This window comes from Microtus ochrogaster, chromosome 10, assembly GCF_000317375.1.
Source record: "Microtus ochrogaster isolate Prairie Vole_2 chromosome 10, MicOch1.0, whole genome shotgun sequence".
NCBI lineage: Eukaryota > Metazoa > Chordata > Mammalia > Rodentia > Cricetidae > Microtus > Microtus ochrogaster.
The window spans coordinates 70,450,865-70,465,724 of NC_022016.1; the positions used below are offsets into that span (position 1 = coordinate 70,450,865).

The 14,860-nt window shown below is 40.0% G+C and overlaps 1 protein-coding gene across 5 annotated transcripts in view; it reads right to left on the reverse strand.

Annotated features, from left to right (window-relative positions):
• Nucleotides 1-14,860, reverse strand: part of Wdr78 (WD repeat domain 78) — a 70,536-nt gene that overhangs the window by 8,477 nt on the left and 47,199 nt on the right. For 3 of the 5 annotated variants that reach the window (XM_005353482.3, XM_026782110.1, XM_026782108.1), the window contains 7 exons: nt 13,830-14,059; nt 11,394-11,480; nt 9,656-9,807; nt 7,797-7,954; nt 7,355-7,476; nt 1,871-1,969; nt 1,176-1,402 (listed from right to left, as the gene is read on the reverse strand). In XM_005353482.3, the coding sequence (XP_005353539.1) occupies nt 1,176-1,402; nt 1,871-1,969; nt 7,355-7,476; nt 7,797-7,954; nt 9,656-9,807; nt 11,394-11,480; nt 13,830-14,059 (1,075 nt within the window). The remainder of the gene's footprint in view (nt 1-1,175; nt 1,403-1,870; nt 1,970-7,354; nt 7,477-7,796; nt 7,955-9,655; nt 9,808-11,393; nt 11,481-13,829; nt 14,060-14,860) is intronic. The other 2 variants (XM_026782109.1, XR_003377399.1) reach the window with 2 other exon arrangements.

The window sequence follows — 14,860 nt, forward strand, 5'->3', positions numbered from 1 at the left end:
ACTGCATCCTCAGACTGCATCCTCAGACTGCATCCTCAGACTGCACTGAGCTCCTGTCTCCTCCCACCGTATATTCTTCTCTCCGCTCAGTCATATTCCTTCCTGATCCCATCCCCCCAGTGCTGGGATCAAATGCATGGGACTCCTGAGTATTGGGATTAAAGGTGTGAGCCACCACTGCCTGGCTCTGTTTCTCTTTTAGACTGGATCAATTTTGTGTATCCCAGGGTGACCCTGAACTCACAGAGCTCCATCTGCCTCTGTCTTCTGAGTGCTGGGATTGAAAGTGTGTGCCACTACTGCCTGGCCTCGATGGTCAACTAATAGCTTAGCTCTGCACTTTCATTTTCAGGCAAGCTTTACTTGTTAGATTACAAACAAAACATCACTACACCTAACTTAAATGTGAAGAGATAAACGAGTTTTTGTGCTAGTTATTTGTGTGTCGACTTAGTTATACTATGGACCATATACAGTGTTTCTAATTGAACATTCATCTGCTATCACTCAAAGTTTTTGTTTTCTCTGTCTCTGTGTCTGTATGTCTGTCTCTATGTGTCTCTCTCTTTCTCTCTGACTCTATGTGTGTGTGTGTGTGTGTCTCAGCTCTCAGTTGTGACTAACATTACAATTAAAATTTAAACAAAACTCCCTTCCTTCCACATTATAGGTATGCTTCATCAAATTGAGAAAAGACTGTGAAGTGCAGTACAGTCCTGCCTGTGAAATGCCTTAGTGTATAGCAGGCAAGGCCCTACCACAGGCCACCATATTTACCTCTTGCGGAAGAATATTTGGTTCTACATGAACTGCTGAAGCGTAAGGCTACCTTCAACAGGCATGGTTCTTAGTCTTGGTCATGAAAACATCCGACCTGTGTCCTTCAAAAAGGAAAGGCAGCTGCATTCTTCTGTTTCCAGAGAAGCATTGCCCGGGAAACTATACTTTTACCAGGAAAATGAAAATCAAGGGATGGAACATTCAAATAGCCACTCTATTATGTATGTTATTTATTCAAGAGGAAATCATCGTATAATATCACAGCTGAGTTGTGACTGGCACTGTTTGAGCCACAGCATGCTCTACCTGGTAACAAAGCTACAAGAGAGATATTTTGATTTGAACTGCTTGTGTTGCTGGAGACATCACTCAAAGCATGAGCATTCAATACGCACGTGCTGATTTGAAGGTCCCAAATTTCTACTCTGCTCTCATTTGCAGCAGCAAAAATATAAGCGGATTTTGGAGACCAGGCGACATCATAAACAACGTAAGTAGTTGGGTAAAAACTCAAATATGGCTTGAGAGTCTCCTGACGCCAGATCATGACACCCCAGTCTGCAGAGCAGCTCAAGAAGACGTCAGGACAGAATGGGTTCCACGTGACTTTATACACTGGACCCTGGGAATGCAAAAATGTCATGCATAGGAAAAGAATATTTAAATCTTATATTTTAAATTTGGCCAATAAGTTAGAAGTTAATTAAGATTTCTGGAAGCTACACACATCCCTGAGCACTACATAGGGACTGCTTTACCTGAAAGCAAGGCTATGAATTTGATCTTCCTTTAATTATTCTACATAAAATTACACTTGAGAAAATGGAGAGTAACTATTAACAGGTATTACAACCTTCTGAAAGGACATCAGATAATGTAATGAAAAACAAAGAAGTTTGGATGTACGATCATAAAGAAACAGAGAATCAATATGAGCAAGAAACAATGTTTCTTTGGGATCAGCACATTCACTTAGTCAAGGGGCAACTAACCCACAGTTGTAAACTTATTGTATTTGTTAAACACATCGTATGTGCCTTTCAAAAATACCAGCAGATACAGTTTCCAAATCTACATGAATTAAGCTGACCTTGTGTCCTCTATATGTCTCTAGGTATTGCTCATTGTATGAACAGGAACACTTGTGAATAAGGCCTTCTTCTGTGCCAGCCAGATACATATTTGTGTCCTACAACACAAGGCATGTCAGACATTAAATACAAGATCAGCCAGTTTAACATGTAGTAAACCCACTCAATAACCAAAAGAAAATACTATCTCAGATATAAAATTTTTGTCCTTCTTTTATGGTTTCACAATGACCACCTCAAAGTAGGGGGATTTTGTAAAAGTACAAATATGTTAGCTTATAGGGTGAGAGAACGTGTGTTCGCAAAATAGTCACTATAAGGTGAAAAGAAAAGCCATATACGAGATATTTGTACCATATGCAATAGGCTCTAGAAGGCATAAAGGGTTTGTATGAACAAACCAAAAACACCAAATGCATAAAAAAAAAAAAAAAAACATTTCTTCAAAGACAGTTAAGTTTTTCAAGATGGCAAGTGGGCATCCAACTACAAGAGGTATTTAAAACCCTAAATAGACATGACCAGTAAGCAATCTTTTCACAGGACATTTCAAAACTGCAAAAGAAAAATGCCAAACACATGTAAATGACAACAGATCATAATAACATCACACTTCCCAGGAGAAACTGTAAAGGCCAGGGAAAACATGTTGGTGTTTCTCAGGGCCTAAAATAGGTAACTGTGGAACAACATGACTACTATAAGCAGCTGTTATGAATATGAAATTCCCTCCAAAGGTTCAGAGAGCGGAACATTTGGTTCCCTGGCTGGTTTGGGTAAATTTGTGGAAGCTTTATGATGGTGAGACTTGGTGAAGGAGTAAGTCATGGGGAGTTGGGCTCTGAGGTGTAATCACACACCCTTGTCAGGTCAAAGAGCTCTGTTTTCATGATCCACTGAGATGTAAACAAGCTTTTGCATGCCCCTCTGCCATGACAGGAACTTCGACTAGTCTGGATGACGTCATGTCTTTCCTACCATGAAACCATGAGCAGAATCGTCTATACTTAAGGTGTTTATATGAGGCGTTGGGTCATGGTGATGAGAAAAATTAAATAATTAACCATTCAAGTTATCTTTTAAAGTGTCTTTGAAGAGTGGTCTAAATTACATTAACATAGGAAGGAGCCCAACAAAAACTATGAGCAGCATCCCATGGGCTGAGGTCCCGGACTAAAGGAAAACAAGGATGTTACGTGAGTGTTAGCTAGCTTTCATTCCCTCTGTGTTTCTGGACGCCACATTGCTCTGACTTCCCCACCGTGATGGACTGGATTCCCTTCATTCTTTGAGCTACCTTTTTTCAGATATTTTCATCACAACCATGAGAAAAGCAACATCCACAATAAAAAGAATCAGAAGATGCTAATTAGTAAAAACAGATTTGAAAATGACAACATATACCAGCGAAATTTGAAGAACCAACATGGCAGACCTTAAAAGACCCTTCACTAAATTGGAATATCTGAAGAAATGAATGGATTTCTATATACATAGAATCAACCAAGATGAGATTAACAATTTAGATGAATCTATAACACGTAACAAAACTGAAGCAGTAGTGAAAAACAAATCTCTCAACTATAAAAAGACCAGATTCAGATGGATTCACTGCTGAATTCTACCACACTGTTCAATAAGAAGAGCCAATACTTCTTGCACTATTTGTTAAAATAGGAAAAGATATAATGAGTCAATTTTTTTATGAAGCCAGTATTACCTTGATATCAAAAGCAGATAGACACAACAGAAGAAGAAAATTATAGACCAATTTTCCTGATAAACATAGATACAAAATTGTAGCATTATTTCTAGTTGGTCTTAATAATAAAAACCCAGATTCAGATGTAAGGGTTAATGCTGAAGATCAGAGAAGCAGAGAGAGCAGCCACTAGAGTTCTTTTACCTCTGCCAATGCCCAGACCAGATGCTGTCTGTCCTTAGACTGCATCTCCAGACTCTGTCTGTCTCCACCAAACCTCAGACTGTACTGAGTTTCTGTCCCCTTCTGCCTTATATTCCAATATCACCCAGCCATATTACTCCTGCCTCTACCTCACTAGTGCTGGGATTAAAGGCATTGGGATCCCAAGTGCTGGGATCACCTTTGTGTGAGCTCTGTTTCTTTTAGACAGATTCAATCTTGTGTAGCCCAGAGTGGCCTTAAACTAACAGAGATTCGTCTGCCTCTGTCTCCTAAATCCTGGGATTAAAGGTGTGTGCCACCATTCCATGCCTCTAGTGGTTTAGCTCTGCACTCTGATCTTCAGGCAAGCTTTATTGTTAAAACATAAACAAAATACCACTACACAAAACTCTTAGTAGGATATCTGCAAACTGAACTAAACACATCAAAAAGATCATTTATTATGATCAAGTTGGCTTCATTTCAGAGATCTAGATATGGTTCAACAAAGCCATTCTAAAGTGAAATATATCACATAAATGACTTTAGAGCAGAAACAACATTATTATTTCCATATATATAGAAAAGGTTTTAGACAAAATCTAGCAACTTGGTGATGAAAACCCCAAAGAGAGTAAGAATAGAAGGTACATCTATCATGGGAGAAGATCTTCACCAACCTCACATCAGACAAAAGTCTGATCTCTAAAATACACAAAGAGCTAAAGAAACTGGTAATCAAAAGAACAAATAAAATAGTAAATAAAAATAAACAAATAAATAAATAAAGACCAAATAATCCAATAAAAAAAATGAAGTAAAGACCTAAGCAGAAAACTCTCAACAGAGGAATCTAAAATGGCTAAAAAGACACTTAAGGAAATGCTCAACATCCTTAGTCATCAGAGAAATGCAAATCAAAACAACTCTGAGATTCCATCTTACACCTGAAAGAATGCCCAAGATCAAAAACACTGATGACAACTTATGCTGGAGAGGTTGTGGGGAAAAGTGAACACTTCTGCATTGCTGATGGGAATGCAAGCTGGCACAACCCCTTTGGATGTCAGTGTGGCGATTTCTCAGAAAACTAGGAAACCTTCCTCAAGACCCAGTAATACCACTTTTGGGTGTATATCCAAAAAATGCTCAATTGTGCCACAAGGACATGTGCTCAACTATGTTCACAGCCAGATCTGGAAACAACCTAAATGCCCCCGAGCAAAGAATAGATAAGGAAAATGTGATACATTTACACAACGGAGTACTACACAGCAGAAAAAATAAAAACATCTTGAATTTTGCAGGCAAATGGATGGAGCTTGAAAACATTATTTTGAGTGAGGTAACCCAGACACAAAAAGACAGTTATCACATGTACTCACTCATGGGTGGTTTTTAAACATAAAGCAAAGAAAACCAGCCTACAAACTACAGTCCCAGAGAACTTAGACAACAATGAGGACAATAAGAGAGACTTAAATAGATCTAACCTACATGGGAAGTAGAAAAAGACAAGATCTCCTAAGTAAATTGGGAGCATGGCGACTGTGGGAGAGGGTTGAAGGGGAGGGGAGAGGCAGTGAGGAGAGCAGAGAAAAATGTAGAGCACAGTAAAATCAAAAAAAAAAAAAAGAAAAGAAAAGAAAAAAAAAGAGAAAGACTTCAGTGCAATTCAAGCCCATAGTTATGCTTCCTATAAACTGTCCTAAGAGGACCAATGGAACTCTTTGGTAGTAAAAAAACTATGTGACTGCAAAGGGAGGGCCTTAAGGAGATAATTTTCATTAAAAACAAATATTAAAGGTTAATGTGTGTGTGTGTATGTGTGTAAAAACAGAAAGCATTTCCACCCAAATCAGGAACGAGCAAGGGTGCCCACACTTTCTTAGCTTGGGTAACAAGACAAGAAACAGAAATAAAAGTGATACAAATTGGATATGAAGAAGTCAAAGCATCCTTATTTACAGATGATATGATTCTATACGTATCATCTGTAAAGACTATAAAGACATTACTGGAAGCACTTAGATCTTACACACACTTTCAGGACGTGGTACTCTAGAAAGTTAACAGAAAACAGCAGCCTTCCTACATATGGGTAACAAAGATGCTTAGGAAGAAGTTGGGGGAACAATGTCACTCAAAGGGTTGGTTCTTTAAAAAAATGACATTGACAAATCCCCTATAAAATTAACCAAAAGAAAGAGAAGTAAAGAAAAAATGGAGATAAAAAAGGAGACAATACAACAGTTTCCAGTGAAATCCAGAGGACCCTCAGGTAACAGAAAACATGTTCAAAAAAAAAAAAAACCTATAAAATCTGTAGGAGGTTGATGAAGACCAGCCTGAGCTACCTGAGACTCTGTCTCCACCTTTCCTCCCACACTATAGAAATGTGCACAGACCTACGACAGGAAAATAGAAGCGTGATGATTTGGACAGAAGCAGGCCAATGAAAGAAAAAGGGTACAGAGGTGCAGTAGGGATGGATATGAGGGAAATATATATATGAAAATGTCAAAACAAAGTTTATTTTATGATCATTGAAAATGTTCATTTAAGTAGGGCAGTAGTGGAGCAAACCTTTAATCCCAGTACCCAGGAGGCAGAGGTAGAAGGATCTCTGTGAGTTCGAGACCAGCCTGGTATACAGAGAGAGTTCCAGGACAGGCTCCACGGCTACACAGAGAAAGCCTGTCTTAAAAAACCAGAAAAAAAATGTTAATTTTAACATCTGTATATGGCAAAAAAAAAAAATGGACAGTCACAAATCAATTACTTATATTATTAAAAGTCAGTAAGGCAAGAGGCATTTAAAACCAATATAAATGGAAGAAGGGAAAATACTAAGATCAAAGTGGAAACCAATTACACAGAAAATAGAAAAATGGTATTAACATAAATTACATCAAAATCTTGTGTGGAGGTCAGAGGAAAGGTCACCTTTGCTTCTGCTATACATTGTGCTCTAAGCCAGCTGGCCCATGAGTTTCTGGCTGATTCTAAGCCTCTGCTTCCCATTTTACTGCAGGAGTGTTGGGTTTACAGACGCATGCTATCGTATACAGTTTTTCTCCGGAGCCATCTCTCTGGCCCACAAGGTTTCATTTGAATGAGGCAGGTGGTAGTATTACTAAAAAGACGATAAACATGCGGGACTCATTTTCTTAGAGGTCTGTCATAGTGTTTGAGTCTTCTGATTCCCAAGTTCCTCTAGAAGAGCGGAATCTCATTAACTGCTCCGATGTCATCAAGGTCTTGGGAAGTCTTCATAATCCCCATCCTGAGAGGTAACTCACCTTAAAATGTAGAGCGGTGTATTCTAGAGTTAACTTACGTAAGTACGCTAGCGTAGCCGAGTGGCCAGGAGGGCGAGCAGAGGCATGCCTATTAGGCCTGTGGCTATCAAGAGAATCAGTTCTGCCACAGCTCTTCTCTCCCATTCTGCCTCACATGGGCAGCCATATCTACACTGGTGTGTGTGTGTGTATGTGTGTGTACAATTCACAAACTGCACCTCAGTATTTAGAAACTATAACAGATAATGGTAGAAAGTAGGTTGAAACAAACTTACCTTGGGGTGGAAAGCGAAGCACATCCCGGGAGCCTGTCGAGAGATCAGAGCCTCTCCCTTCTTTTCCTTCTCTGCCCCCTTTTTGCTGCTCGTAACAGTAGTTCGCCTCAGCCGCATCAAATCTGCGTGGAAAGAAATGTGTGCGCGCATATGTTTGTGTGTGTATACATACAAATGGATATGAATACATGCACAGTTTGCTATTTAACTGCACGAGAAAGCACACTTAGCATCACGTCTGTCTCTTTTGAAAATCAGCTGTATGCATATGGTTCGATAAAAAAGGGGACAAAACAAATCTGGATGCTCAGACGGTGATGACCAGCTCCGGGTTTTCCACCTACCGACCAAGACAAACTCTGTCACCTTTCCCACAGAAAGGCTTCACATCTGGAACCTTTAGTTCAGCATCTGAGAAAATGGGCTCTCCTCTGGTTTTTACCATGACAATCCAGTCCTTTTCGAATAATCCACTTGGAGACCCTTCCATCAGCTGATATCGACACCAAGATCTCTCTCTTGTCATCCCCCGTGGTTCCTCTGTCTTGTTCTATCCACTGCAGTTGCCAAACCGGTCCCAGATGTTTCTGAGGTGACTCGCTAAAACAAGCAAAAATGCCAAATACAAATCATTTAAATCAGTTGGAAGACCTTGGCGTATAAGTGATAAGAACAATACCCCAAATGACCGTTCTTCTATTCGTGTAACGACTCTTTCGTTGTTCAAACCCACACTTCAATTATTTTGCATTTGTATTCATCTTGTGGGGCTGGGGTGGGGTGGGGCTGTTGCATGTAGCCCAGGGCACATGTGCAGGGGTCAGACAATAGTGCTGGAGTCCACTCTCTCTTCCATGACAGGAGTCCCAGGGATGAAATCCATCTCAGGTCATCACGTTCTGTGAAAAATGCTTTAACTGCAGAGCTATCTCGTTGGCTCCTTTTATTTTATTTTTTAAATTTATTTAGTTATTTCCTTATTTGTGTACTCAAGAACCAAACTTCTGAATAGTTAATCACTTTAATATTTTACATGGTGTTTCTTATGTCTTTCAAAAGAAAATTTTTACTGACCTATAATTATATTTTTTTAAAAAAAATAAAAAGAAATATGAAAGAAAATATTTTCTTCTTGGGATCTATATTTTTTGCTTTACATATTCACTCTTTAGACATGTTGAATAAGTAACTTTATTTTTATAGTTTCTTTTCCATTATTCAAATCAATTAGTCTTCGGACTGTTATTCAAATAGACAATCCCCGCTACATATTTCATTCTTCTCCCTATACTTTTAGGATTACCCACTGGTTTGCTTCTGAGATTTCACTTTTTTAAAAAACTGAAACTATCTCTCAGATTACTGACCTTTTCTAGCTGATGAATAGAGAGCTCTATTCCTATTATTTATTCCCTTGACTATTTTATATAAACTTTCCAATACAATAGATAGCTTTGAACTTACAGTAAAAGACGGCTTTGGAGATTTGGTTAAACAAACATGGGCCTCTTCCTAGAAACAAGCGGCAGGGTCCCTGCTGCGGTAGTGAGGCCTCTGCCTTGATGACTACAGCTAGTCTCAGCTAAGCGTACTCTGATTCTGCTACAAATAATACACCACATCTTAGCCACTCTGAAATTTGGTCTAAAGAAAACAAAACAAAAACAACCACCTGACTCGTTTAAAACTAGCTCTTTTTTTAAGCTGCCCGTATTCTTCTCATCCCCCATTAACTCGTTCGTGCCTTCTCAGACAAGCCCTGCTGGCACGTGCTAAATATTACATGACATAATGAGAATCCAGAGGAAAGCACCTCCCTGCCCCCACTCTCACTGAGATGACACAGGAGCTCAGAAATATCCACCAGTCTGCCTCCTCAGCAACAGACAGTTTGTGTAGCACGATAAGCCTTAAGATTAAGGTGTGTGAAAGAGACGGAGATCTTTAATAAATAAATAAATTTAAAAAAATCTGAAAAAAAAAAGATTAAGGTGTGTGGGGTATGCACAAAAAGAGAATGAAGTTTCTTAGAGGAGATAATATAAAGCAATTGTTTAAGAATATCCAGAAACTGCTAAGCCAAGGTAAGTGTGTTGGTGAGGCAGGGAGAGGAGAGGATGGGGGAGGCAGTGAGGGCGACAGACTCCAGCTGGAGACAACAGGAGGACGCATTAGGCATTTTGAAAACAATGGTATTATGGCCTCAGAAGGAACAGAATATTCACTTCAAAGTAAAAACAGTCCTGGGGGAGAGAATAAGCATGCCTGCCGCGTTTGCTCATCTGGCTGGGTGATTCTCACCTGCTGTCCAGAACTGGAGTATTACTGCTGCTCTGCACATTGTAAATCGCAACCGTGCCGTTGTGGTAGCCAACTGCTAGCAGATTAGGTGAGCCGATGGAAAAGTCCACAGACGTAACTCCATACGAACTCTGATAAATGCGCTCTGGCCACTGTGGGGAGGGGGGGAATGGTCTCTTTACTTTGTGGGCATTTTTACAGAGCACAGGAAGGTAGCCTGTGATGGCGGCTGAGGATATCTTGTGCTGGCAGGGAGTGTGAGAAGTTAGTCTAGTTCAGTTACTCCAGTCCATAGCTTCTACCAAACATGAACACAAATCTTCAAACATTTATTTCCTTAACTTACTATAAAGCCTTAGTCCTCGATGGCTTTATGAATGCATTATGGACTTCTGCATAAGTTGTCCCATTTTGGTACTCCTCCATCAAGGATGAGTGTGACCAGCACATATTTCACTCCAGATAGAAACACACAATGACCTGCAAACAGATCATGCATCTTCTGCCGTTTGCTTTAGAACCCTGGATTGTTTCATGATTTCTACAAAGCACATAGAAAAAAAATCTTCCCAAACTCTCTAAGCTACTTCTTTTTACAACTCTGTCATGGCTGAACTAAATCCTTTCCTCTGTCTAATCCCTACGTGAAAAGGAGACAAGCTCCTGATGACGATTCTGCCAATCCTCCCATATTACAACAGTGTATTCCTCTGTGTGTTAACCCAGCAGCCTGACGGACCACGGCTACTCACAATAATTTGAATCATTGCAGATGCTCTTTTACCCTCCACGTTTGCAGCTTCACATTTTACTTCTGAGTTAAATTAAATGAAAGTTATACAGCAACAGATGGAGCAGGGCTATTTAGTTAAAAGCCTATTGTCACTGTCATTCTTTCTCCTTATAAAATTCATACTGTTATATTATATTATGTTATTAAGCTAGAAATCTGGGTCGCTAGATATCTAGATTGACTGTTAGGATTGCCCACTGGCTTGACTCTGAGATTTAATAGATGTTTCTGAGAAAACATGATCACTTCTCAGATTACTAGCTCTTTTTCTAAGAGCTGAGTGGAGGGTTCTATTCCTATTATTGATCCTCTTGGTTACATGTTTTGTGTTGCAGGGGTCTTCAGGTACAGACTCCTTTATACTTAGCTGTGATAACATGGTAAATAATTAGCTGTGATAACATGGTAAATAAAAGATGCTGGGAATGTATTGTGTGGAGCCATAAGTGATTTCCCTTCACCCCATGTAAAATAAAAACAAATTGGACTTATTGTGGATTTAAGCTATAGGGAACAATGAGGACCAGGGAGGTGGCTCTGTTGGGAAAGCCCTTGCCTTTTCAAACCTGCATTCCAGTTCCAGAAGCCATGGAGAAACTGGGCTCTGGAGGCATGTGCTTTTAATTCCAGCAGAGACAAGGGAATCGCAGGCTAGCTGGCCAGCCTGTCTCATCTACTAGACGAGTTCCAAGTCAGTGAGAACCTCTGAGTCACCAGCAGAAGGTGGATGGGACTGAGGTGACAATCTCTAGGGCTGTGTACTCTAACCTACACACACACACACAAGTGCATGCTCTTATACATGTGAACACACACAAGAAAATGGCAAGTTTTAACTGATAAAATAGTCTGGACTTTGCTGGATTACTACACACAGGTCTACAATGTACAAAACCCTGTCAATATTTAATGAGATAAAAATATTCTTGTTCCTATTTGGGTTACCATGGGGTTTTTTATTGACCAGCAGCAAGCCATTCCTCTTTTTTGCTCTTTAAATCCAAAGTTTCCATAGCCAACAGCCAAAAGGTCCTGAAAACCAGAAAAAAAAGACACTTCAAGGGATGGCAGGAAGTAGTAACAAATGTATAAAAATACCTACTAATGAACTATTTAAAAATATTGGTAAAATAGAGGGCTAGGGCTGGGGATGTGGTGCTAGGACTGCAGTTCAGTGGTGGAGTGCTTGCTTAGTGTGTGCAGTGCTCTGAGTTCAAACAATACTAAGTATCTACTCCAAAGATAGATGTTGTGGAATATTATTTTAAGATGTCTTACATTTGTTTATGTTGTGGAACATTTGTTTAAGGATGCAAAAACGTGTTGCACTCTTATAGGTTACATTTGTTTAACTGTGTGAAACTGTGTTACACCTGTCTAAAACACCTACTTGGTCTAATAAAGAGCTAAATGGCCAATAGCAAGGCAGGATAAAGGATAGGCGGGGCTGTCAGGCAAAGAGAATAAATAGGCAAAAAAGAGGGATTGGAAAGCAAGAGAAGATCAAGGAGCGAGAAAAGAAGGAGCCAGCCACCCAGCTACCCAGCCAGCCACCAAGTAGAGTGACAGTAAGATTACAGAAATAAAAAAAGAAAAAAAAAGCCCAGAGGCAAAAGGTAGATGGGATAATTTAAGTTTAGGAAAGTTGGCTAGAAACAAGCCAAGCTAAAGCTGGGCATTCATAAGTAAGAATAAGCTTCTGTGTGTGATTATTTTGGGAGTTTAGTGGTGGGCCCCTCAAAGAACAAAAGAGCAAAGAGCCAAAAAAGTAAGAAAACAACCAACTACAATACATTCACTCCTGAAGTTATATTTGGAATTACTAGTTGGGGACTATCTTCAGAAGCATTTTATAAAACCTGGGAGAACATTAGACTTGTTACCCTGTAAACATCTGCCTTTAACAGCAAAGAAACCAGCCCCTAGCTCATTGGTTCTCTCCCTTCCTAGTACGGTGACCCCCTGTAGTTCAGTTTCTCCTGCTGCAGTGACCCCAACCACAAAATCTATTTTTGTTGCTACTTCATAACTGGAAGTTTGCTATTGTTAAGAAATGTAATGCAAATATGTGTTTTCTGATGGTCTTTGGGGGTGGTGACCCACAGGTTTAGAATCTAGTTTGTCTGCCTCAAGATTGCTTTGGGAACTCTACCAGCTATCTGCATTTGAATTCTGGCTGCTTCGTTTCCTGTTTGGGTGAGGTTAGAGAAATTATTGTCTCTGTGCCTCTCACTCCCTATCAACATAGTGGAGGATCTTATTCAAACAGGAAAGTTAGTACGAGGCTACAGATCGGCACTATGGAGCATGGAGTGCTCTTCCAGAGGACCTGAGTTCAGACCCCCAGCACCTCTAACTCCAGCTCCAGGGGATTGGTTTGCCTTTGGCTTCTTAGGGCACTGCATTCAAGTGAACATGATCACACACAAATACATATACACATAATTTAAAAGAGTAAATATAGAATATTTTTTAAAAACTTTAAGCATTTCCTAGCAAACATGAAGTGCTGCATAATTTTAACAGTATTAATAGCAGTGTTGCTGAGTAATCCCATTTTTACGCATTGGCATGTTTTAAGCACACCCTTCCAAATATGACTGCTTGAGGAGATGAAAAATATAGGTATATGAATTTTGGTACAGGTTAAAATAAGTCAACCACACACTATTTTATAGTATATGTCACGTCGTCTGACATGGACTTGGAGGGTACCATGAGCCAAGCACACTCTTAAAATAAAGATGGTAAACTGAGCAGTAGTGGCGCACACCTTTAATCCCAGAACTAGGAAGGCAGAGGCAGGCGAATCTCAGTGAGTTCGAGGCCAGCCTGGTCTACAAGATCTAGTTCCAGGACAGGATCCAAAACTACAGAGAAACCCTGTCACAAAAAAACAAAATAAGATAAAGATGGTAATGTTTTTATATGTAAGGAGAAAAATAACTATTTGCATTTTCTCCTTTTTTAAACATAAACTTCATTCAGAGACATTTTAAAAATAGGTGTTACAGCCAGGTTAAATCCTTTGCCCATGGCTGAATAAAAACAAAGAAACAAGCAACAACCCTTCATTCTAGAATTTGCCAGTGAGGACCAGCAAGACGGCTCAGTGAGTAGAAGTATCTGCAGCAGAGATGATGACCTGAGTTCAGGGCCCAGACCCCCTCTCCCACACCCAAGACAGATGCAATGGCTCACGTTGTAATTCCAGAGGTGGAGACAGTACAATTATTTGCAGATTCACTGGCCAGCTAGCCACACACACACACACACACACACACACACACACACACACACACACACACACACAAATGAAAATTTACAAAAGACGGTCCTTTAAACACTCGGCTGGAATTGTTAGAGCATCTGGGGACTTACTGGATTTGCTTTATTCCAGGCGAGGCTGCTCACATTAAGGCCTTTAGTTAAGTCACAGGCGAAAGACCAGAGCCGCTCCAGATTGGCTGGTATTGTTGACTGCTCTGTGGCTATCTCGAGCTCCAGTTCCAGATCCATTTCCATTTCTTCTTCGTCCTCCTTACTCTCCTCCTCTGTTTCCTCGAGATTTTCTTCTTCCGTAACTTCTTCCAACTCTCCAGGTTCACGGTCTAAAGTTAAATCAAACAGAGATAGCATTGCTCTCTAGGTTCCCTGTCACTGATGCTTACAGCACCACCGGATCTGCTGGAATACACAGCCAGAGGGACGGGACACCTGAATGGTAAGTCAGATCGACTGAAGCATTCTGAGAGCAGACTTTCTGGTCCCTCGGAGAACGGGCCAGAGCAGCACTCAAAATGCTGCTACCTTGAAAATGTAAAGCAAGCTTTGTGCTTTTTTTGTTAGGAAGGGGCCAACAATTTTACATTAGGAAGTATACAGCTCAAGTCTGGGGAGATGGCTTAGTGAGTAAGAGTGCTTGCTCTGCAAACATAAGGACCCAAGTGTGAATTTCTGGAACGCAAGAAAAAAGCTGAACATGGTCACACATGCTCATAAAACTAGGATTGTGGGGCAGAGATACGCAGATCCTAGAAGAACTTAAGAAAAAAGCTGAATATGGTCACACATGCTCATAACCCTAGGATTGTGGGGCAGAGATATACAGATCCCAGAAGCTCACTGGCTGGCCAGCCTATCCAAAAACAGAGGAACTTCTGATTGAGTCTCAAGGCGATAAGGCAGAGAGCGAATCCCTTCTTCCTTAAGGTTCCTTTCTCAGGTATTTTGTTATGCAACTAGACAAGTAATCCTGGTATGAAGCTATAACCAGAACAGCACTGGAATTTAAATCACCACCTTTATAATAATTTATAATAATTATAATATTTTGTAATAATACTATTTATAATAATTCACTATTTTTCTCCAAGGTCCATCTTCTTTCTAAATAAGCCAAATATATGAAG